The sequence below is a fragment of the Giraffa tippelskirchi genome, chromosome 13 (genome assembly GCF_054371585.1).
Source record: "Giraffa tippelskirchi isolate mGirTip1 chromosome 13, T2T-mGirTip1v1.2.pri, whole genome shotgun sequence".
Lineage (NCBI taxonomy): Eukaryota > Metazoa > Chordata > Mammalia > Artiodactyla > Giraffidae > Giraffa > Giraffa tippelskirchi.
Window position 1 is genome coordinate 114,801,778 of NC_137287.1, and position 25,483 is coordinate 114,827,260.

Genomic DNA, 25,483 nt, shown 5'->3' on the forward strand with positions numbered 1-25,483 from the left:
GCGCCGAAGAATTGATGCTTTTGAACTGTGGTGTTGGAGAAGACTCTTGAGAGTCCCTTAGACTGCAAGGAGATCCAATCAACCCATCCTAAAGGAGATCAGTCCTGAGTGTTCATTGGAAGGACTGATGTTGAAGCTGAAACTCCAATACTTTGGCCACCTCATGCGAAGAGTTGACTCATTGGAAAAGACCCTAATGCTGGGAAGCATTGGGGGCAGGAGGAGAAGGGGACGACAGAGGATGAGATGGTTGGATAGCATCACTGACTCAATGGACATGGGTTTGGGTAGACTCCGGGAGTTGGTGATGGACAGGGAGGCCTGGCGTGCTCCAGTTCATGGGGTCGCAAAGAGTCGGACACGACTGAGCGACTGAACTGAACTGAAATGATATGACATCTGGAAAATGCAAAACTAAAAGAGAAGTGACTGTCGAGGGTTGAGGTGAGGGGAGAAAGTGAGAGCTGAATAGGTAAAGAATAGGGCATTCTAAAAACATATTGAAACAACAGTGAAACTGTTCTGTATATTGTAATGGTAGATACCTGACATTATCCATTTGTCCAAATCTTTAGAATTGTACAGTAGAAAGAATGAATCCTAACGCAAACTATGGACTTTAGCTTAAAATGTATCAATATTTGCTCTTCTGTTGTCATTAGTGTACCACATTGATGCAAGATGTTAATAACAGAACTGTGATGGGGAGATATTGGATAAATGGGAACTCTCTGTACTATCTAGTTCATTTTTCTATAAACCTAAAACCATTCTAAAAAAATAAAGCCTATTAATTTTTAAAAATTCATTATGAAATTTAGGGCTCCAGTATCACCTCTTTCAGAAATTCTTTCCTAATCTCTCACCATGCTCTCAAGATGGGTTAGGTGCCCTTCCCTCAGGCTCCCATAACGCCCTGGGCATATACATTTCTACCACTGCATCTGCCACATTGTATTTTAATATCTCCTTGCTTCTTTGTTAGTTAATAGCTGTGGTTTGCTGAACCCTGGCTGAGAATTCAAAGGTAATAAAAGTAGCTAACCTTGCAGCCTGTTAGCAGGCATCCAGGGATGCCTGGCAAAGGGCACTTCTGTTCCCTCAATGCACTAATGATGTCATTTAGAGTGTAATTACCAGGAGCCCTCTGACCCTCTAGGGTATTTACTGGATGGGGGCCTAAGGTCATAGCACAGGAAGGTTTATTTCAATCTGAGCAGTCTCTGGACTATGGATCTTCGGTTTGCCAAAGATGGATTCCCACGGGGAAGTTTTTGCACTTGGGAAACTTTTTCAGGGTCCAAATCCTGTGGTTTTGATGTCAAGTCCATACTGTGTATATTACACAACACTCTCTTTCAATCTTGCTCAAGTTAAAAGGGGGTATAGTAAGCAGGCACTGGCACAGATGCCTGTAGGACAGACATTGTAAATGACGAAAGCAGACTCAGGTCAGGTGGGTACCTTGGCACTTTAGCAAATCCATGCCTGATCTAAACCAAGGGCAGTCATTCCTTGGTTTCAGCCAATTGTTGCCAGACAGAAATGTGGACACAGGGTTGCCAGACAAAGGCAGATTTTCTTTCCCCCAGAAATCTCTCAATCTTTAAAAAATGTTAGCAACTAAGACCACTGGCACATTGAGAGGATAAGGAACTCTGGGATGGGGATTTGGGATGGGGAAGAAAGAGCAAGGAGAAGCTGAAAGATGAGGGCAGTTTCTGGTGAACCTTGACTGTCACATTCAAGGAGCTTATCAATTGTCTTCCAGGTCTGAGTGAGCACCAAAGGCATTAAGTAAGAAGAGACACCGATTAGAACGGAGTTTTTCAAAAATCACTTCGGCAGTTGATGGGAGCAGGTCTGAGGGAAGGATGATGCATTACAAGTTGATCATAACCTAAGTAAAGGTAAAGGAGAAATGACAAGGACCATTTACTTTGTTCCGACTCCTACCAGCCTGTAAACTCCAAGACAGCAGGGCCTCGTCTGCCTTGTTCTTGCTTTGTTTCCAACATTAAACATAAAGCCTGCTTAATAAGTATTTGCTGAAAGAATGAATGACGGGGGCGGGGAGGGGAGTAGAGGTGAGGCATTTTGAAGAACTGCCTTGGGAAGAGCTTAATGTTGATAAATGGTGAGAGCAGTCATGGGGAGTAGGGGGCAGAGAAGGCCTGGTTCCTTTCCTAAACTTCCTTTAAAATCTTGGGTAGAGGGTATTCAGGATTTCCTGATAGCTCAGTTGGTAAAGAATCTGCCTGCAATACGGGAGACCCCAGTTCGATTCCTGTGTCAGGAAAGGCTACCCACTCCAGTGTTCTGGCCTGGAGAATTCCATGGGCTGTATAGTCTATGGGGTCGCAAACAGTCGGAGACGACTGAGCGACTTTCACTTTTCAGAGGGTGTTCGATTAAGAGAGTATACACGCAGGCTTCCAAAAAAAAAAAAAACGACCTTCAGCAGTCTGATTCCTGGCTTCCTCAGTCCACAAAATGAGGTACCTTGAAGGATTGAAAGGAGGACTAAAGCAAAACTCTATGCATGAGCAATTTCAGCCCTTCCCTAAATCTAGTATTTCCAGAGCACGCAGCAATAGGGGGCTGACTTGCACCTCCGACCCCGCGACGACTCCTTTTTGGGCGGGGTGGGACCCAGTGACCTCGGACACTGGGCTTGGCCCTGGCGAGCTCCGGGCCTAAGCCTCAGGCCCGCCCAGCCCCAAGCCTCGCCCAGTCCCCCCTGTTTCCACACAGCCCCTTTCTAGAGCCCTCTCAGCCCCGCCTGCACTCCGCCCACCTCCTTCTTCCGCTCCCCGCCCCCATTTCCGTCCCCCCCCCCCCCACGCCCGCCTCCTCCGCGCTCCGGGGCCAGACCTCCGCCCCCGCCCTGGCCGGGGCACCCCTGCCCTCCGCTCTCCTCCCTCCTCCTTCGGGCGGCGCCCCTCTCGGGCGGCCGGGGCGACCCCGTGCCCCGCTCGCCCAATGAGGAGGCGGCACAGGGGCGGGGCTCGAGCCAGAGCGGAAGTGGTGACCGGAGCGGAAGTGGAGCCGCCGCAGCCGCCGATTCCGGAGCCGGGGTAGCTGCCGCCGCCGCCTCAGCAGCCGCCGCCGCCGCCGCCGCCGCCGCCGCCGGAGGAGTGGGCTTGGGAAGGAAGCGGTCACCGCGCCCGGAGCTCCGCTCGCAAGGTTCTCTGCCCCCTGCAGTCCTCCCACGGTGAGTGCGGTGCGGGGTCCGCCCGAGGCCCCCAGGGGCCCGAACCCACCGCTCCCCCATCACCGGCGGCGGCAGCGGCGAGGGCGACCTCCCGGGTGGGCTCCGGAGGCGGCGGCGCGCGGCCTTCTCGGCCCCGCGAGGCCGCCCGCGGCGCGGGCTCGGCCTCACCGCGGCCCCTCCCTGTTTCCGGGGCCGGGCCCGTCGTTCTGGGAGAGGCCCGGGCCGCCCTCGCCGCCCGCGGCCCTGCCCGGCGGGCGGGGTGCGGCTCTGTACCGGGCGGGAAGGGACGAGGAGCCGCGGACTCCCGGCTCTTCCTCACGACCAGCTTCGATCCCCGCGCGACCCCTCCCTGCACCTTGAGCGGCCAGATCCGACCCTTCCAGCTCTTATCACCCTCGCTCCTCGCTTTCCGGTTTTCAAAAATGAAAATGTAACCAAATGCAGGCGAGCTCTCAGACCCAATTCCTCTGTTCGTTACCCGCCCCTCTCCCGGGATGGGTAACGGGTTTAACCTTGGGAGAGAGCAAAGGGAAAACCCTCCTCCCACTTTGCAGTAAAGCCATTTCATCATTGTTTGGGAGCCTGGCAGGACCCGAGATTCCCTAGGAGGCACAGGGTTGAAATTTGTATCAAGAAAATGCATTTGTTGGAACTGGTTAGTGAGTCAGGCCGGATCCCCGGGGGGGGGGGAAATGTCTGAGGCTGAAAATCGGAATATTTTTCCAACGGCATTTACCGTCATTTGATGCCAGAGTCATTGTGTCCTCGCCCCAAATTCCCCTGTACTGTGTGTTAGCACGTTTTTAGGACTGAAATTGGCCTGGTGGCCTCCCTGGTGGTGGCGGCGAAGGGGTGGAAGTGATTAGGACCCTTTTCTGCACAAAATGAGTGCATCTTTGTCTATTGCAAATGGAGAACTCTTCGTGTAATGGGGTTTTCAAAGGTGGCAGTATTGGTAAGATAGTTTGCCAACCTTTCTGTAAAAATTCTTGTCTCTTGTCCTTGCCATCACTGCTTTTCCCTTTAGTAAGGCTAGATCGCATCAGGTTCTGATTTTACTTGCCCTGTGTGGGAGACAGTATTTGGCAAGATGCTCTTATGAACATAGAACCTCAGGCGGCCACAGGAGCCAAAACAGAAAGATGAAGCACTTGGAAGAATATGAAAAATTGTCTGCGTTTCTCACTCTTATCTCAGTTGTTCATATGAAACCACACAGAGATGCAGCTTACAGGACTAGACACGTGGGTACTCTGCTTTTTGCCTTTTCATGTTAGAAATTTATGTATTAATATGTGTTCTTGATTCTTGGTCATTTCCTTCTTGACTGTTTTCAGGGCACCCCATTTCTTATTTAGGAATGTGTCAGTTGCCTGAGCTCTCATTTTTCTAGGATCTGCGTCCTTAGCACACATGGTGAGCATGGAACCTGTCATTGTACTGGACCCAAGTTAGAATTTTACAGGTGATCTTCACAGTGGAAGGCTAATAATCCAGTAGCAACTGCTGAACTATTTCCCTATTATCTCCTTTCAATGAGATAAGAATCCCTTCACCTGTCTTACAGATGAAATCCTTCAGAGAAACGAGATGATTTGTCCTAGACCACACACCTGGTTTCCAGGTTGAATATCCTCATTCATCAGTAGCAAATATTTATGGCCTGTCAGTCCCAGGAGTATGGCTCCTACCCTATAATCTTCTGTACATTTCCCATCAGGCAGTGCTTGTGTTATGTTGGAGCCATTTTAGAATCAGAGCTGTATAGATCCAGGAGGCAGCCTCCACAGAACCAGGCTGAGCATGTTCCCATAATGCTAGTTCTTGAGGCAGAGTCTCCAGAGATTTGGGCCACTGCAGAAAGTGTATTTTACCCATTTGGCTGTGGGTGTAGAAGCAGAAAGAGCACTGGACTTGGAGTCAGATAAATTCAATTCCACCCTTGCTTGCAGCATTTTCTAGTTGTGTGATCTTCAGTGTCCTGCTTAATCTCTGGTTCCTGGTTTCTCTGTCTCCACGTTTGTCAAGAGACCTTTTTACAAACTGTAAACTGTTAAGTATAAGCTTATGTGTTTTAATCACAGAGTTCACTGTTAAGGGCTTTTCCTCCCTTGGTTGCATTCTGATGAGACCCAATCCTACTTTGTATTCAAAGTACAAAAAGTGGTACGTTATTATGGAACTGGATTTGTGGAGCATCTTCAGTCTTTCTGAGCCCATTTTTTCATTGGTCAGCGCAAATGGTAATAGTCTTTGATATATTATTGTGACATACTCAGTAATTAAGGGGAGAAGGCAATGGCAACCCACTCCAATACTCTTGCCTGGAAAATCCCAGGGACGGGGGAGCCTGGTGGGCTGCCGTCTATGGGGTCGCACAGAGTCAGACACGACTGAAGCGACTTAGCAGCAGTAATTAAGGGTGTGAAATATACCAGATGTTTAATAAATGTTATTTGACTATATTCATGAGTGTACATATCTATAGATAAGACACATGCATATGTGCTACAGCGCATAGGCGCATAGAGAGTCCATCCAATGTTTATTCATCAACTGATGAGGTAGTATCAAGCTGTAATAATAATAATAGCTGCTGTTTATATGTGCCAAGCTTTTTTTTTAAGCACTCTACACGTATTAACTAAGTCTTCATAACAATCTGTGACAGGTAAGTACTGCTAGCCCCATTTTACAGTTGAGGAAACTGAGGCACAGAAGAGTTAAATAATTTTCCTGGAGGCATACACACACACAGCACTGGGTACATGCCAGAGCCAGGAATCAAACCCAGACAGTCTGACTCTAATGATAGGTTCTACTTGTGGTAGAAACAGCACGTGTATATCTTTCCTGTGAACACCATGTAGTAGTTAATTTTTCTTTACATGTCTCTTATTCAAGTAAATGTGTTTGGACAAGAATTTTAGCTACTTTTCGAAATATAGTTTATTGCGGGGTGGGGGAGGGGGGTATATTCACTGTGGAATGCAGGGAAGATACTGCTGATGTGCTTTAGGAAGGAATCTTGTGAAAAATCCAGATTTTCTAGTATTTGCTTCATACTAGGGAGAAAATTCATCAGTTACTTTATGGCACACTGATTTATCCAATCTTAGGTTATTCTAATAGAATTTGGTCAGGACCAAATATCTATTAATTTATCTCCATAAGTAGAGAAAGAATTCTAAATCAGAACATCCTTTTGTGGTGCCTGCTTTTTCAGTGGCATCAAACTAAGCCATTTTCCTTTAAATGAGGGTACCTTAGAGAATGAACTAAAATTTACTTGTAAAGGGAATTTAAGTTCCTGGGTTCCTGTGTTTTTCTAGGGAGAGGTGACAATTCACACTAGCTAGGAGGCAAGAAATTGGTTGTGTAATAGCAATTTTGAAGTTTTAGAACCATCTTGGTCTCCCCCACGAATAGATTCTAGTCTTCTGTGTCATGATGGAGAAACTGACAGAGCTAGATTCTGAGGGAATTTTTCTAAAGAGACTACTTGGTGGGAGGGGGAATGGACAAAAGTACTTTGTTTTGTCATGTGTATGTTGAAAGTAAACCATTTTTCTGCTTTGTCTGCTAAAAGATATTCCAACATAAGCATAATTATGTGTTTCTGTTACAATGAGATGAAATTGATTGCTGCCCTCAAGAGGAAGGCATTTTTAGCAGACTGTAGGTTAGTAAGGTGACTTTTTTTATAATCTGGCCAGCCCTCTATTATGTAAGTTTTTTCTTGTACTGGTTAGTTTATTTTATTGTTTTCCCTAAGAGACCCAACAATAAAAGTTATTTCTGAATGGCCTTGACCTGAGCAGAGATTGGAGGAGACAATAAAGTCGAAATGAGTCCTTGCCATTTGTTACTGTTTGCCCACAAACCTCACCTTAAAGCTTGACAGTCTGATGAGTTTTTGGCATATGCTGTTTGAACTGCTAATTTTATTTTTAATTTTAAAGCTAGATAAATTAAGGCCAATTCTCAAACCTCACTGATAACTTTGTGTAGTTCTTTGAAAAAGTGTTCTTTCTGTCTTTTCCTTCAGTAATCATTCAGAATCATAATTGATCTTTAGGACATGGTGCTACAAAGAGGAAAGAGCATGTGCCAAGTACACCTGTGGGACCCTGGACAGGTTACTGGGATGGGGACCCCTACCCCTTAGGATACTTAAGATGAAAGGAGTTGATACAACCCCCTGTTTTGCACATTGAGGCAGACCATAAACGAGGGATATTTTGTTATTATTTATTAATAAGCTGGTGTGGCTTTTTTGTATAGCTAATCGTTTGGACTTATGAAGAGAGGAGTCAAAGGGCTTTTGGAACTCAGTTTGAACCTATAAATATAACAGGGGGTACCTGAGAAATGATTGGTCAGAAAGTGTACCGTGGTCTCCTCGTCGGAGCTGAGATGGCTCTTTTCAAAGAGCACTCTAAGACAGCATATAAATGTACTCTGTATTTTATAGGCCAGATGTGGTCTGCTTACCTCTCTCCACATAGGAAATAGCAGCCTTGTTCACTTCTTTAAAAAAACTGCATCAGTTGGTCAGATAGTTTCACATGCATCGTGCCAGGCATCATGCAACATGTTGGGTGCCCAGAGGTGGAAGTCTGGATTCCCACATTAAGTTGTGTGGGAGCCAACAAAGACATTTCTCTAAATTCCGATAAATGCTATCTTAGAAGTAGGCATGGGTAAGTTAACATGTACCTTCCTCTTAAAAGTCTTGACAAAAGCCATATTTATTGAAAAGAAATAAGGTGTGTAAGTAAGTGTCCCTTCCCTGGTTGACCATTTATTGACTTCTGTGTGGAATATACTATGGCTGCCATTTTAGTGCTTACAGAGACTGTGCTAAATGTTTTGTATCGTGAACTAATTTACCCCTTAGAAGAACCCTCTAAAGTAGGTTTGCCTATTTTATGCATGAGAAAACAGACTTCACAGAGGTCAGGTAACCTATGGAGTTGGTGTGTAGAACTGGTAAATTGGACTGTGTTCTGTTGTGTTGGTGGGCCCAGAGCTTTTGAAGCCTATTCACATGGTTGACCAATTGGTTATCTTTCTGAATCAGAATTAGCATATTAAAAAAATTTTATTCTGTCTTATTGATCACTTCAAGCCAAGAGATCAGTTTATTGTCCTGTCTGCTATTGATTCACATTGTATGACCTTGGATATAACACCTTGATTGTTTTAAGTTTGATTCTGGCTAATTGGACATAATTAACAGTGATATTCAACAACTAATATGAAAGAAGGAACAGATTTTGAAATAGAAGTGATATTTCTCTCCACAGTTCAGTGTTGGCTGGATATCAGAGCTGTTGCCTTTGCATTTTAGACATGCTGTGTTTCATTTTCTAACAAAGAGCCTGTAAGTGTGTGAATGGAATTAAATTTATTACAGGACTCAGAATTTTGTGTGTAGAATGGCACACAGACCCGTTTTTAGAGTGGGTGTTTTTCAGTGAGTAGTTAAAATTCTTTAAGAGCCAGGAGTACTTCATTTTTTTCTGGTAACACCCACCAAACACCTGGGCCCACTGGCGCTCTCAGTCCCTCCCACAGTCGCCTGGCATCTGTTTCTCCTTCAGCAGAGTGACTCCAGCACTGTGACTGACTTGATGGTGCTGTGGATGCTGTGTCTGGGATGGTACATCAGTGAATGCTATTCAGAATTTACTGTCAGTTCCTTACCCCATGGAACCTTCTAGCATAGATTTTTATAGTGCTCCTATCAGTATCCTCTCTCCAAATTCTTTTGTTACTCAGTTGCTAAGTCGGGTCCAGCTCTTCATGGTCCCATGGACTGCAGCACACCAAGCTTTCCTGTCCTCCACTATCTCCCGGAGTTTACTCAGATTCGTGTCCTTTGAGTCAACGATGCTGGAATCTCCAGATTCTACCTTTTCTCATTTTCTTGTCTACTTTGGCCTGTGATTTCTTTTGCATCTAGAAACAAATGCATTTTATTCATACATCTGGGTTTATTGTCTCTGCCTAGAGCCCCCCTTTTCTCTCAGAACCCCTCAAACACATAAAACCAGGAAGGACCCAGCCTCTTTAAAACTAAACCTCCTCCCTGAAATTCTACCTGGTTGCTTCCTCAAGGAGACGCTTTGTAACCCTTAAATGTGTGTTCCCTTCTCATGTTCTACCTTGGGAGTTTCAGCTCTCTGAGGGGAAGACCATACTATACTGAACTCCGAAAAAGAGTTCTTAGAAATACTGGTAGGTTTTTTTTTTTTTTTTTTTTTTTGCAGTTATTGCAACACATACTGAATTATGTATATTATGTTTTTGTGAAGTAATTTCAGAGTAAGAATATAGGCCTATTTATGAGCCTTCACTTTGGCCAGCACTGTCTAGGCATTTTTATGTACATGATCTTTTTTGATAGCTATTAATGTTTCCTTTTAACATGTGAGGAAACTGAGATTCAGAGACATTATTTTTAAAATCACCTGATTTCCTTTAGAAGCCCTGATTTGTTGTGTGTAGGGCTTTCCTAGAAACAGATCCCACTCACATGGGTTTCATGCTGAAACTTCGTAACCCTGTGAAGTGAAAGTTGCTCAGTCATGTCCTACTCTCCAGGCCAGAATACTGGAATGGGTAGCCTTTCTCTTCTCTAGGGTATCTTTCCAACCCAGGGATTGAACCCAGGTCTCCCGCATTACAGGTGGATTCTTTACCAGGTGAGCCATCAGGGAAGCCCTCAGTAATCCTGACACCTGATAATGGAATCCTCATTTTAAATTTCTAGCAAATTACTAAACTCAAAACCTCAGTATTTTAGAATTGGGCATTTTCTTTTCCTTGAAAACAAAACATAGCTGAAAGCTAATACTTCTAAAACCCGCATTCCATAAGGTCCTTTGCAGTACTTTTTTTTTTTTTTTTTACTATTAGCAATGGATAATCGTTTTTAATTTTTTTCCATTCTTATTCTTGGATGTCTCCTTCTGGCCACTGGAATGACTTCTCAGGATTCTGACCCAGGCTAAAAAAAAAATGTCCCTTAGGCAAAGAATCCAGATGGTGGGCTAGGTTGGTTCATTTATACTTCTGTTTCAGCATTTACTGTCTGATTTAGGGTTTCATTTATTTGAGGGAAATCCTGTTGTTTCATGGGCACCTTTAGAATTATTCTTCATAATATTCTTTAGGGGACATTTTACAAAATGGAAGACTTGTAAACACCACTCCCCCATTATACCTCTTTAAAAAATCTATGACTTGAAATCCCTTCTTTTGATGGCCATGTAATCCTGTACCAACTCTGTCTTTTTAGCCATTCCCCTGTTAGCTACAAGACCGTTTCCCGTTCTTCACTAAGCAGTTGCTGGTTTAGTCAGCCCGTGCTCCCCAGTCCTCTAAAGTGCTGCCTGCAACGTCTGAGAAGAGATGAACACCTGTGCTTGAGACCTCTGCTCTGATGAGTCAGCGGCTTCCTCTGTCCACTCTGGTGTCTTGATTCTGCTTTAGTGCCAGGCAGGCCTGATGAGGAGACTGTGGTCTTTGAAGGCTAATTTAGGAGCAAATAAAGGCTCTCTTGCCAGTGTTTTCCTTGGTGGGTCCTTGAATAAAAAGTCTCACCAGGGGAATGGTAGGTCCTGATATATAAACCATGACTACTGGCACCTCCTAAGGAAATTAGGAACTAATGAATGAGAGTGTTACAGTTAACAAATGTGTCCCATTTTTCAGGACATTGAAGGGTAGAGTCTTATCTGGGAATGTGAACATTGTAACATACTCTCTTCCTGTACAAGATTAATCTAGACTTGTTTTTCCTTTTCTTGGCCCCTTTTACTTTTTTTTAATTCCAGGCTCACATTTGTAGGCTAACAGTGATATGTCAATACTATTAGAGGAATTATGCTACTTCCAATTTTGCCCTGTGTACTTTAAAAAAAAAAAAATTTCCACATTATTTAATTCCACGTCTGTCTTTTTCATGGGTGTAGCTGTTCCGCCTCGAGGAAGCTGCTGTTGGGGCAACAGTTCACAAATTGGAAAACTGAGTTTGACTGAGCTGACAAGGCCATGTACATTTCATGCAAAGATGGGTACAATAAAGGACAAATGGTATGGACCTAACAAAAGCAGAAGATATTAAGAGGTGGCAAGAATACACAGAAGAACTGTACAAAAAAGATCTTAATGATCCAGATAACGACAATGGTGTGATCACTCACCTAGATCCATATATCCTGGAACGCAAAGTCAAATGCACCTTAGGAAGCATCACTGCGAAGAAAGCTAGTGGAGGTGATGGGATTCTAGCTGAGCTGTTTCAAATCCTAAAAGATAATGCTGTGAAAGTGCTACACTCAATATGCCAGCAAATTTGGAAAACTCAACAGTGGCCACACGACTGGAAAAGGTCAGTTTTCATTCCACTCCCAAAGAAAGGCAATGCTAAAGAATGTTCAAACTACCACACAGTTGCACTCATCTCACACGCTAGCAGAGTGATGCTGAAAATTCTCCAAGCCAGGCTTCAACAGTATGTGAACCAAAAGCTTCCAGATATTCATGCTGGATTTAGAAGAGGCAGGGGAACCAGAGATCGAATTGCCAACATCTATTGGATCATAGAGAACAAGAGAGTTCCAGAAAAACATCTACTTCTGCTTTATTGACTACACCAAAGCCTTTGACTGTGTGGATCACAGCAAACTGGAAAATTCTTCAAGAGATGGGAATACCAGACGACCTTACCTGCCTCCTGAGAAATCTGAATGCTGGTCAAGAAGCAACAGTTGGAACTAGTCATGGATCAGTGGAGTGGTTCCAAGTTGAGAAAGGAGTCCATCCAGGCTGTATATTGTCACCCTGCTTTTTTAACTTACGTGCATAGTACATCATGTGAAACGCTGGGCTGGATGAAACATAAGCTGGAATCAAGATTGCTGGGAGGAATATCAATAACCTCAGATACGTGGATAACACCACCCTTAAGGCAGAAAGCGAAGAGAAACTAAAAAGTCTCTTGATGAAAGTGAAAGAGGAGAGTGAAAAAGCTGGCTTAAAACGCAACATTCAGGAAACTAAGATCATGGCATCTGGTCCCATCACTTCATGGCAAATAGATAGGAAACAGTGGAAACAGTGACAGACTTTATTTTCTTGGGCTCCAAAATCACTGCGGATGGTGACCGCAGCCATGAAATTAAAAGATGCTTCTCGGAAGAAATGCTGTGACCAGCCTAGACAGCATATTAAAAATCAGAGATGTTACTTTGCCGGCAAAGGTCCATCATAGATGTGAGAGTTGGACCATAAAGAAAGCTGAGCACAGAAAAATTGATGCTTGGAACTGTGGTGTTGGAGAAGACTCTTGAGAGTCCCTTGGACTGCAAGGAGGTCCAACCAGTCCATCCTAAAGGAAATCAGTCTTGAATATTCATTGGAAGGACTGATGCTGAAGCTGAAACTCCAATACTTTGGCCACCTGATGCGAAGAGCTGACTCATTTGAAAAGACCCCGATGCTGGGAAAGATTGAGGGCAGGAGGAAAAAGGGACGGCAGAGGATGAGATGGTTGGATGGCATCACCGACTCAATGGACATGGGTTTGGGTGGACTCCGGGAGTTGGTGATGAACAGGGAGGCCTGGCGTGCTGCCGTTCATGGGGTCGCAGAGTTGGACAGGAAGTCAAGTGGGCCTTAGAAAGCATCACTACAAACAAAGCTAGTGGAGGTGATGGAATTCCAGTTGAGCTATTTCATATCCTCAAAGGTGATGCTGTGAAGGTGCTGGACTCGATATGCCAGCAAATTTGGAAAACTCAGCAGTGGCCACAGGACTGGAAAAGGTCAGTTTTCGTTCCAATCCAAAGAAAGGCAATGCCAGAGAATGCTCAAACTACCACACAGTTGCACTCATCTCACATGCTAGTAAAGTAATGCTCAAAATTCTCCAAGCCAGGCTTCAGCAGTACGTGAACCGTGAACTTCCACATGTTCAAGCTGGTTTTAGAACAGGCAGAGGAACCAGAGATCAAATTGCCAATATCCGCTGGATCATTGAAAAAGCAAGAGAGTTCCAGAAAAACATCTATTTCTGCTTTATTGACTATGCCAAAGCCTTTGACTGTGTGGATCACAATAAACTGTGGAAAATTCTGAAAGACATGGGAATACCAGACGATCTGACCTGTCTTGAGAAACCTGTATGCAGGTCAGGAAGCAACAGTTAGAACTGGACATGGAACGACAGACTGGTTCCAAATAGGAAAAGGAGTACGTCAAGGCTGTATATTGTCACCTTGCTTATTTAACTTATATGCAGAGTACATCATGAGAAATGCTGGGCTGGAAGAAACACAAGCTGGAATCAAGATTGCCGGGAGAAATATCAGTAACCTCAGATATGCGGGTGACACCACCCTTATGGCAGAAAGTGAAGAAGAACTAAGGAGCCTCTTGATGAAAGTGTAAGAGGAGAGTGGAAAAGTTGGCTTAAAGCTCAACGTTCAGAAAACTAAGATCATGGCATCTGGGCCCATCACTTCATGGGAAATAGATGGGGAAACAGTGGAAACAGTGTCAGACTTTATTTTTGGGGGCTCCAGAATCACTGCTGATGGTGACTGCAGCCATGAAATGAAAAGACGCTTACTCCTTGGAAGGAAGGTTATGGCCAACATAGATAGCATATTTAAAAGCAGAGACATTACTTTGCCAACAAAAGTCCGTCTAGTCAAGGCTATGGTTTTTCCAGTGGTCATGTATGGATGTGAGAGTTGGATGGTGAAGAAAGCTGAGCGCCGAAGAATTGATGCTTTTGAACTGTGGTGTTGGAGAAGACTCTTGAGAGTCCCTTGGACTGCAAGGAGATCCAATCAATCCATCCTAAAAGAGATCAATCCTGGGTGTTCATTGGAAGGACTAATGTTGAAGCTGAAACTCCAATACTTTGGGCACCTCATGCGAAGAGTTGACTCATTGGAAAAAACCCTAATGCTGAGTAGGATTGGGGGCGGGAGGAGAAGGGGACGACAGAGGATGAGATGGTTGGATGGCATCACCGACTCGATGGACATGGGTTTGGGTAGACTCCGGGAGTTGGTGATGGACAGAGAGGCCTGGAGTGCTGCAGTTCATGGGGTCGCAAAGAGTCGGACACGACTGAGCGACTGAACTGAACTGAAGTGACAAGGCCATGTGGCAGTCTCTGCTCTCACACAGAGGCCTCTTTTCACACCATATACAAGCAGCCTCCCAGTAATGACTTGCTGAAAAAAAATCACAGATACTTATTTGAGTATTAATTTTGTACTTGGCAGAGTTTTAGGCATTAGATGAGAAAGAAATGTGAAGCTTTCCTTCAGAAGACATACATGGACACCCTGTACATGGCCCACCACTCATCACCTGGACCGTAGAACATATAGAATGGAGGCCCAGAGAAGTGTGGACTGTAAAGGCTACAGTGTATTTGAATTCATAGTCCGGGTAGATCAGTGTGGGGACTAGGGTAATCAGGGAAGGCTTTCTAGCCATACATGGATGGATAGAGTTTGCCTCAGCAGGAAGTAAATAGGGAACTACAGAAGTAATTTCAGACATGTTGAAGCCTGACATTTAAGGGTATTTGGTGATGTCCAGCCTGGGAGAAAGGTACATGTTGGAGAACAATGGGTGAGAAACAGGTATAGAGGATCCAAATTATGAAGGACTTTGCAAGCTAGGTAAGAATTTCAGTTGGATGCAGTAGCCAGAAGAGAGTCATCAGAAGTTCTTGAGTAAGAATGGGGGCATGACTGAGGGGAGTTTTGGAATCAGAAGTACATGGAGTGAGGTACGTAGGTAATGAGGATCTAATGTGCTTGTGAAGAATAGGTGCTTTGGATTACTTGAGCAGAGACAGAACTCTACCAGATTTGCCGTTTTAGGATCTGTTCGTTCATTCCGTGAAAATTTGTTCATGCTGATTCTCTGCAAGGTGCTGCGGGGGATGTGCCCTAAAGGGGTTTGTAGTATGGGAGGGGACTTAGGGGTGTAGACAAATAATTTTAGTACTGAAGAAACGTGATAAGACATTAAAGAGAAGTGTAAATGAAATGCTTTGTGAGACTATTTTCAGCTTTGAGCTGTGCTGTCCAATAGACATAGAATGTGAGTCCCATGTAGTTTAAAATTATCTGGTAGCTACCTTTAAAATGTGAGGGGGAAAGATGAAATTAATTTTAGTAATTTTTAAAAATTAACTCCATATATCCAAAACAGTACAGTTTTAACATGTGGCCTGGGCAGTCTTATTAGACAGCTTAGGTTAAGCAGCTTAAGAAAGGTTTCACGGAGGGGATGTCATTTGAGCCATGCTCTGAAGAATTTTAAATGCAGAATAAATGGGAAACTATTCCAGGTAGAGGGAGTGCTGGATGAGCAAAGACCAAAAAACACATGGAAGAAAACCATTTTGACAGAAGCACCTACTGTGTAGAAGGCCTATTTGGGCAAAAGTCCGGAAAGATAGCTTGGAAAGCCTACACTGACAAGGGAGGAAGTCTGACTTGACTGGCAGTAGTTGGAAACTAAAGAATTTTGAGCAGAGAGTGACTTGATCAGAGCTTTAAAATGGATCTGATGGCGGATATGAAGGTGGTTAAAGAAAATGAAAGAAAGCAGTGGGACTAGGGAAAGATGATGGATAGGAGGTTTATTAGGATGTAGAAATAGGAACAATTTCATTTCTCCCTTGTCTGCTACCTTCCTCCAAACTGCTGGGTGTTGTGTAACCCATTTCCTGTTGAAATTGGTCTAGCTGCTTCAAAATCCTTGTTATATAAGCACAAGTTATGTAAGCAGTAGGCATCAGACATTTAGTTATGGATTTTGTTTGTTGTTAGTTGGGAGGGGATTGTAGATAAGACATTTTTAAATAGATGGATACATATTTTAAGGCATGCATTCAGTTTTACCGTATCATAATGGTTCTCCATCTCTAAGAGCTCTTGCAGGGATCCCAAAGAAGCCTAAAATAGTCAGCTCCAAACCAGAAAGGCCACATTTTATTTTGAGAAATAGGGCGTGTACATTTGGGAGGTCTCGGAGTAGTCAGGATTCTTTGGAGAGGTATGGTTGAAGTTTTAATGTTTGGGAAGAGAAGAAGTGGGGGGTGAGGGGACCTTAACTGAGGAGCCTAGTAGGCTGAAGAGTTTCACAGTATCTTTGCAGTTCAGTTCAGTCGCTCAGTCGTGTCCGACTCTTTGCGACCCCATGAATTGCAGCACGCCAGGCCTCCCTGTCCATCACCAACTCCCAGAGTTTACCCAAACTCATGTCCATTGAGTCGGTGATGCCATCCAGCCATCTCATCCTCTGTCGTCTCCTTCTCCTCCCACCCCCAATCCTTCCCAGCACCAGGGTCTTTAGCAGTGCTAATTGCATTTTTCTATTGCTGCTGCTGCTAAGTCGCTTCAGTCATGTCCAACTCATAGCGACCCCATGGACTGCAGCTTACCAGGCTCCTCCATCCATGAGATTTTCCAGGCAAGAGTACTGGAGTGGGATGCCATCACCTTCTCCGATTACTCTTTTGTAATAACTCCATGGGATGACTTCACTTTGAATTGGCTTTGGCCAGGACTGTTATTAATTGGAATTGTTCCTGGGTAGAGTTGCACAGGTGCTGTTTATGTACTAAGTAACTTCTAACTCTGAATTAGTCTACAGACTGGAAAATTTCTAAAAGGTTTGTTAAAAGTTGGCTTCCCTCTGCCTCTTACCTTTAGGGACCATGAAGTAGGATTGTCAAATGGTGAAGATAGTATCCTGATCAGAAAGATGTCATGGTCAAGAAAGATAACATGGAGAAAGTATGTAATTTTAAGAGGATGACTAGTGTATCTGTGATGCACTTGTATCAGAGTAGACTAAGTTGTGTTGCCATAACAAACAGCTCCAGTGTCTAAATGGCTTCAGCCAACAAGGGTTTATTTCCTTTTCACACTGCATCTCCACTGTGGGCCTGCAGGAGTCTGCACTCCTCAGTCACTCGGGGACTCAGGCTGTAGAAACTGCTGTTTTGTGACAGCACCATCTGGGTGACATGGCTGCTGTAAGAGAAGAGAGCCTCGAGTGGGTTTTTGCACCTGGAAGTAGCATCATTTATCCTTATTGAACAGAATGAACCATATGATCCCTCCTAAGTGCAGAGGGGTTGCTGGGAGATGTAGGTGAGCAGATGGATTATTATCTCTGCTGTAGGCTCATCCTAGTGATGTGGGTGAAGATGTCAGACAGGTCAAGGTGAGACTTGCCTTAAAGTGTAAGATTCGAGTCAGCAAGCCTTACATACGACACAACGCTTAATATGATTTCATAAAAAGAGGTGGGAAGAAAACTCACAGTTCTGAACTGGAGCACCAACTCTTTCTGAATTGTCTAGATTGAGGGTGTATCTTAAAATTGTCTTCCATCTAATAAGACATTTTCATGTGGTAGAATCTTGTCTGTAGAATTTCTCACTTGAAAATACAGAAATGGTTGTGAAGGCAAAACCAGAGTCTTAAATTGTGATATGATGTATAAAGTAATGAAAGCATTTATTTTAAAAATATTGGTGTTCCCACTACTGTTATAAAATAAAATACTATTAAGTAGGATTTTATTGTTTTTCCACCTCAAGCTATTAGCGTATTTTAACACTGTGGCATAGGTGAATATACAATTGAAATTTAAACCAGCAGTACATAAAACTATCTCTTATTGGTTAATAAATATTTTTTTTAGCTACGTGTTATCCAGAAATTATTGCATTATATTAATGGTGGCTATTTTTGCCTTGTTTGTTTTTTGGCCTTGCCTTGAGGCTTGCAGGATCTTAGTTCCCCAAGCAGGGATCAAATCCACGCCCTTGGCAGTGAGAGAGCAGAGGCCTAACCATTGGGCCTCCAGGGAGTTCCCTTAATGGTGATTAGGATAGTGGGGAATTGACTCAGGTGAGGGGAATGGGTGTATAGAGGGTTTGATAAAATGAAAAGCTGAAATCACCAAGATTTTTGTCTGTTTCAGGAAAACTTTTAAACAAACTCAATTATGGTTCACAGCTCTGTTGCTGTGCGTCTTAGTGGATACACCCGTGTCTCTGGCAGCCTGTACCATGTACAGCGTCAGTGCCTGGTATTTGTATATAATGCTCTCGACCAGGGGTCCCTGACCTCCAGCCCGTGGACTGGGACCTCCTGTCAGATCAGCAGTGGCATCAGGTTAGAAATAAAGTGCACGATAAGCTTAATGTGCTTGAATCATCTTGAAACTATCTCTTACCCCCACCCCTGGTTGGTGGAAAAATTGTCTTCTACGAAATCAGTTACCGGTTTCAAAAAGGTCGAGGACCGCTGCTCTAGGCTTTCCACAGTGCCTTCACACAGATGAGGTCACTTGCGCCTCACAGCGGCCCCCAGAGAGTTGGCAGTGTTCTTCCTTTCCATTTAGGAAACGGAAGCTCTCAGAAGCTGAGTGATTTGACCAAGGTCATGTTTCTTGTAAGTAGCAGAGCTGGTGCAAGGTTGAGCCAAATCTGCTCTCGTGGACAGTGTGTCCTTGTACCAAAGTTAGCACTTTGCAGAAGATGGGATAAAAATGGCTCGTATGTTTAAGGTACCTACCACTTGATGGGCACTGCCAAATATAACACTGAACGTCCTGTCTTTTGCTTTAAGGTTGATTGAAACAGTCATCGCATGGTGTTTTTCCCTGTAGTATGGGGGAAAACAGATGTGGTGAAAACCAGGTGTTTCTTGAAAGAATAAAAGGCTGTATATTTAACGTAAGCTTCTAAAGAATTAAGCCATCTCTGGCATTGAGGAGGCAGATTAGGAAAGTGAAGAAAACAGCTTGAGAGATGGATGTGCGTTTCGGTTCTGGCTCTCTGCTCTCTCCTGGCTGTGTTGCCCTGGACACAGCAGTTGGCTCCTCTGAACCTCCACTTCTTCACCTCATAGCGGGGGAAGGGAGTGTTGTGAACGTATCTACCAGTAGGACTACTAAGGAAGATTAAGTGGCTAAAAAGTAAAAACACCTTTTTAGCAAAGTTCCTAACCCTGTGGGCACTCCTGCTCAGTATTACTGGAGGCATTTAGAAATAGATATTTCCCCTTTAGCTATGTTTCCTCCCAGATGGGTTGGAAGGAGATTTGCACATATGCACCTCCTGGGCCTCAAAGCCTGATGTTCATTTTCCCTCTTCCTCTCGTTTTAGGGAATGACCATGGATAAAAGTGAGCTGGTACAGAAAGCCAAGCTCGCCGAGCAGGCCGAGCGCTACGATGACATGGCTGCGGCCATGAAGGCAGTCACGGAGCAGGGGCATGAGCTCTCCAACGAGGAGAGAAACCTGCTGTCTGTCGCCTACAAGAATGTGGTCGGTGCCCGCCGTTCATCCTGGCGTGTCATCTCCAGCATTGAACAGAAAACTGAGAGGAACGAGAAGAAGCAGCAGATGGGCAAAGAGTACCGTGAGAAGATCGAGGCCGAGCTGCAGGACATCTGCAATGATGTGCTGGTAAGAGGCCAGTGTTCCTCTTCTAAAGAACACCTCCTAATAGTATTCATTTCATGAACAAATGCCAGCTCTCAAACAGCTCTTGAGAGAAAGGTGTCTGAATATACCGGGAACCCGCAAACCATTTGCAACTAAGTTTTAAGCACACGATGTGATTTTTTTTTTTTTTTTCCTCAGCTCTTACCTGATCAGAGGTTGCTCGTCACTTGTGGGATATTTTCCTCTCTCTTCCAAAGACCTCGAAAACAGGAACATTTGCTCAACATCCCTCCATCTTTTCTTTAGAAATTGAGGCCAGAGAGGCAGAATTTTCGATAGATGCAGCCACAGAGAGGCTGTTCTCTGTGTTAATCTGATGGTGGTGCCCTCTCCAGTAGGGGCAGAGGGGAGCCGAAAGCTGACCTGTCTTTCAGCCGCTCCCTGGTCCCTGCACAATGGTAGTTTTTGTAAGTTAGCCCTGTCCCCGTCAGTTCGGGCCTTCGTTCCAGAGGCAAATCACAAGTGGTGTGGGGGTTCTCCCCTGCAGTGTTTCCTGTGAACCTGAGTTGGACCACTGATTCTTCACTGCTTTCCCTCTAGCTGTGACCTGGGGGTGGGTGGGAGGGGCTCATACCCTAGAGCAAATCATGATCACACTGTCTTTCCCTCAAGTCCTGAGCCCACTGGGAACTTTCGTTTTCTTCCAGGTGAAATCAGGTAAAAATGAATGGTGAGGGCTGCTTTGAAGGGAAAAGGAATTCACACTTGTGGATCTACCTCCTCCCCTGCTGGCTGCCTTTCCGAGTTACTGCCTTTGACACCTTTCTTTTGAAAATTAGTACAGAGCTTGTTAGCCATCAGGCAGGACTCCTCATGTCTAACCCATAAGGAGTCTCACACTGTCTGTCTGCACAGATTATTAAAATGACTACCGCCCCCCGCATCCTCTCACTTTGATTGATTCGGTCCCCCTTACTGCTAAGCTTTTGCATCAAGCTGCTGTTTAATTTTTTTTTTTGTTAGACTCGTGGTGTAAGAGTGTCGTGGCTAAATTTGTTGCCTGTTGGTCATTTGGGGGTTTGTTAATGGTGCGCTAATTCCCGAATGTTAGGTACATCTGGTACTCAGATGAAGTATGGCATGCACTCCCAAGGCAAGAAAGTTCCCTAATTCCTGAACGGTAGACCAGCTTTTACGAGCATCTGAAAGAATGTGAAGAAAAGCATGGTACTTACTGCCTCTTAACCAGTTTTTCAGGATGCCACATTCTAAAACAACTCTTCGAAAATATTGCTCTGTATACGAAGCGTGGACTCCTTCAGAACTGCTTTTGTTGTAAGCATAAATGTTTAAAGGAATTTATTATTAATAATAGTCTTAGCTACTTTTGGAGTGCTTACTAGTCCCAAGCGGCATGTTAAGCACTCTGTGAACATTGGCTCATTTATCCTCGTAACTGCACTAGGAGATGGCTGTTAGGCTTCCCCTTGTGTAGCCGAGGAAACAGGATCAGGGCGATCAGGTCCTTTGTCCAGGGTCATACAGATGGTAAGCGGCAGAGGAGGGATTTTTACCCAGGTCTGAGCAATTCTAAAGTTAGTTCCTGGAATTTCTCCCTACTATCACCCTTTTTCTTCCGAAGTGGAAAGATTCTTTTTTTTTTCTTCTTAATTACAGAATTAATACGAAATTTTTTTTTTTAAGCACAAGGCAGAAGAGTATAAATAAGAAAATAAAAAAATAACTTCTAATACTACCAGCTAGAGAACCATTGTTAACATCTTGATAAATATGCTTCTAGATTTTTCCCTTAGGTATTTATATGCACGTGCACATACCTATTATAATATTAAAAATAGGATTCACTTGGTATTTATTATCCGTTTTTCTTTTTCCCCACTCAGACTTCTTTTGGAGAGCCTTTCCACATTATCAGTGTAGTTCTGCATCATCATTTTTAATGCCTGTGTAGCATGCCATTGTATGGCTGTACTTTAACCCTTTATTGGACTGTCAAAGTGGATTTTAATAGATACTGGCATCTGTTATGACCTGGGCTAAAAACTATTTTAAAACTTTGGATGAAAATCATGTAGTTTGCAATCATGCCCCGCCCCCCCAATTATGTAGAAGTGGTAGTATCTCGAATCTCAAACATAGTTTTAACATCTTGTAAGTAATATTTCCAGATTCTTAACAGAACGTGGATCATTTTTTAGGAGCTGTTGGATAAATACCTTATTCCCAATGCTACACAACCAGAAAGTAAGGTGTTCTACTTGAAAATGAAAGGCGATTATTTTAGATATCTTTCTGAGGTGGCATCTGGAGACAATAAACAAAGTAAGTAACTTTTTTTCTTTCTTTTTTTTGAGGAGTTTAACCGGTAGCAGAGACCATCTTCATGATCATTTTGAGTTTTTGCTTGGTCTGTGGTCAGAATGGAAAGAACCACAGCCTTGTGCTGACCGGCGCTGCACAGGGTCACGTGTGCTGTGTGTGCTCAGTCGCTCGGTCACGTCTGACTCTCTGTGACTCCATGGACTGTAAGCCTGCCAGGCTCCTCCGTCCATGGGATTTTTGGGGGCAAGAATACTAGAGTGGGTTGACGTTTCCTCCTCCAGGGGATCTTCTGACTCAGGGATTGAACCTGGGTCTCTTGTGTCTCCTACATTAGCACCAGTGCCACCTGGGAAGCCCCTGAACAGGGTCGTGGGGTTGACAGATACATCTAAGGGACAGGTATGGGGGGTATTAAAAGTCTGGTGCAGTAGTGCATTTAAAAATCTTTATTTTAAGGATTGTTTGGTAGCTGTCTTAGATGTGAAACTTTAAAATGTTTGATAGAGTAAAACTGCCTTGGTAAAGAGAGGTGCATTTCTTTTGTCATATACATGTGTTAGTGTAATGGTTGTGGCTCTGCTTTATTAAGTGCCTCCTGTGTGTCTCATTTATTCCTCACACAACTCTAGGAGTTAGGTCGGAGTCTGTCCTTTTTTTCTGATAAGGACACCAGGACTCAGAGGTTTTCACTCAGTCCAAACCACACAATTAAGAGTTGGAAATCCATTCCCAGTTTTGCATCTTGACTCTGAAGTCCACGATCTTTCCATTAGAGCACATTGCTTTCCATGTTCCGTCTTGTTCAGGGTTATTCCTGTATTTCCTAACTGCTTTTGTAGACTTTGTCATCATTGTCTTTGTTTTCCCTCAGAGCATTTCACACAGTAGTCAGATTAGAGTACATGTTTAACAGATGATTATTAATTGGATAGTAGAGACATTTGATAGCACATTTGCTCCAGCCCAGTTTGGCAAAATAATTTGGTAGTGGATCCAGCATACAATGCAACCTTATGAAAGACCCACCCTTTCATGTTTTTTCTCTTTCTTGTAGCCACTGTGTCGAACTCCCAGCAGGCTTACCAAGAAGCATTTGAAATTAGTAAGAAAGAAATGCAGCCTACACACCCCATTCGACTGGGCCTGGCACTTAATTTCTCCGTCTTTTATTATGAGATTCTAAACTCTCCTGAAAAGGCTTGCAGCCTGGCAAAAACGGTGAGAAAGACCTTCTGGGGTTTCTGATAGTAAAAATACTCATGCTTTCTAGAACCTTGTTTTAAAATTACCTGAACATAACTCATTGTTTTGGACTTCCGTGAAGATTTTTCTGGGGGTAGGAGAAACCATCTGTATTGACTCCATCTTTTATGGAGTCAATACAGATGTGTTCTTGACGTCTTCTCAGTGCCTCGTGCTGATTGGCATTTGAGTTGTTCGGTTTCTCTTGGGGTGGAGGTTGTAGACAGTCCAGGGAGGAGGCAGTTTGTTGCTTTCGTCATGCCCTGGGCTGTAGGCCTCTGTTCCACAGTGTCGTCCTTGTACTGAGGCGTGAGGTTATGGCTGTGTAGAGAAGGAAGTCAGATCTTCTTTGTGTCCTGAATTACGTCTTGTCTTCTTTGGGTAGAAAACTGCCTTTTCTACGTGTTTTTGTCATCTTTCAATATGCACAGTCCTTGAACATTTTTTTAATTGGTGAAAACTTTGTGAAATGAATGCCCAGAGTTCCATCACTTAACTGAAGTTTGGAGTTAGTGACATGAACTTCCGTTCTCCATTTATCTCCTGTATCTAAACCTTTTGTTTTTCCACTTAATGAAAAAGAGGGGGAGGGATTACTAGAAATGTCTTTGGTAATTTAACTATCATTTGAATTCATTTAGAATGAGTAATACTTGTTGACTTGATAGGTAAAGTTCTTACCTAGGAATTTTTGTCATGATTGGTTGATGCTTTAGAAACCAGCATCACATGTTTACTGACATGACAAGCAAGGTAACAATAACCTAGGTTCCCCAAGAATAGTGTACAGGAAGAGAAATGATAAGTCACTTGGTAGCAGGGAAAAAATGGGGCTAAACTAGTTCCAAGGAACCTGTGACTTCTTAGCTAAAGGCTCTTTGTTTTAGGCGTTTGATGAGGCGATTGCTGAATTGGACACACTGAATGAAGAGTCTTACAAAGACAGCACCCTGATTATGCAGCTGCTTAGGGACAATCTCACTGTAAGTACTGCCCGTTCTGTGACTGCTTCCAGGGGGTGGGCTTATGGCTTGTTCCTGTTCCTCTGCCTCATAGCCTGAGACTCAGGATAGGATTTGCGCCCTGTGTGTGTAGTTAATTTTTTTGATCGGTTATAAATGCCTGCTGAACTTTTGACCTTTGCCATCACTGTCTGCAGTCATATGAGAAGAATTATAAACAGTCGAGATGAGGTGATACAGACTGGGCCACCTCCCCGAGGAAAGTTCTAAGAGCCCTACTTTGTTTATAGCTCTGTTTTTCTCTTGCAGCTGTGGACGTCGGAAAACCAGGGAGATGAAGGAGATGCTGGGGAGGGAGAGAACTAATGTCTGCCGTGCTTCGTGATCTCTTCAGTGTCACTCTGTACCCTCCACATATATCCCTTTGTGCGATAAAAAAAAAAAAAGAAACGTACGTCGACTTTCAATTTTTCACAGCCTCAGCCTAGCAAAAATGGTCCATGGGATGAACAGCTGGTATTTGTATCTAAAATTCAGATTGGTCACATAAATGTCACGGCATTCTGAAGTTTTGATTTTGATTAACATTGACAGGATTACTGTGTGTTTCATTTTTTAAAAAAAACAACTGAACACTGTGATTATGGGGTTTTGTAATTTAGCAGAACTCTTACTGGTAGAAAAAAAAGTAGACCTGAATTATGTGTAACTTTTTGGAAAGTTAAATTTGATTCAAAACAGTTGTCCCTGAAATACAGTTCCATTGTAAAGTTGTACAGAAGGTTATAGATTCTGTTGTGACACTGGGACTTGGAGTGGGTCACCTCTCGTTTGGCATTCGAGTTTTACAGTAATTTCTAGTGATTCTGCCCATTCTGATCAGGGCTTTTAGACACTTGGTGTGTTGGGGCTTGTTGCCACTGAAAAGTTGGTGACCACAGATGGCCACAGTGTCTTTCTCCAAGGAAACTCGAAGCCAGAAATGAACACTCTTGGTGGCAGATAACTGGGTTATGACAGCATGCAAAGGTCCAGTGCTCATAGACCACCTGTGACTCCAGCCCCTTCCCTGTTGCAGCATGTTTACTGATTGACAACTTGTGCTTAAGTAGTGGAATCTGTTTTCCCTGTAACCATGAGCTCAAGATGGAAAAAAAAAAGCCGTGTATCTTATGAATGGCCTTATCTGTTTCCTGGCTAATACCTTTA

The 25,483-nt window shown here is 43.8% G+C and overlaps 1 protein-coding gene across 5 annotated transcripts; it reads left to right on the forward strand.

The window, feature by feature from the left end:
* The first annotated feature begins 3,033 nt into the window (after positions 1 to 3,033).
* On the forward strand, positions 3,034 to 24,724 carry YWHAB (tyrosine 3-monooxygenase/tryptophan 5-monooxygenase activation protein beta). 5 transcript variants are annotated; one of them, XM_081557087.1, is made up of 7 exons: positions 3,403 to 5,457; positions 16,975 to 17,058; positions 19,446 to 19,748; positions 21,947 to 22,070; positions 23,125 to 23,288; positions 24,200 to 24,295; positions 24,584 to 24,724. In XM_081557087.1, exons 2-7 carry the CDS (start codon positions 17,032 to 17,034, stop codon positions 24,638 to 24,640), a joined length of 771 nt encoding a protein of 256 aa, XP_081413213.1. In that variant the 5' UTR covers positions 3,403 to 5,457; positions 16,975 to 17,031; the 3' UTR covers positions 24,641 to 24,724. The 5 variants fall into 5 exon arrangements, with proteins under 5 accessions (XP_081413214.1, XP_081413215.1, XP_081413213.1 ...); XM_081557085.1 differs by having other exon boundaries at positions 3,403 to 4,458; XM_081557086.1 differs by having other exon boundaries at positions 3,403 to 3,644.
* The last annotated feature ends 759 nt before the right edge of the window (positions 24,725 to 25,483 follow it).

Excerpts from the sequence above, each read along its gene's own strand:
- YWHAB (XM_081557087.1), top strand. The coding sequence starts at position 17,032 with ATGGTCAAGAAAGATAACATGGAGAAA. Across the intron at positions 17,059-19,445 it reads AGAAAGATAACATGGAGAAA|GGAATGACCATGGATAAAAG; the intron begins GTATGTAATTTT and ends CTCTCGTTTTAG. Across the intron at positions 24,296-24,583 it reads TGCTTAGGGACAATCTCACT|CTGTGGACGTCGGAAAACCA; the intron begins GTAAGTACTGCC and ends TTTCTCTTGCAG.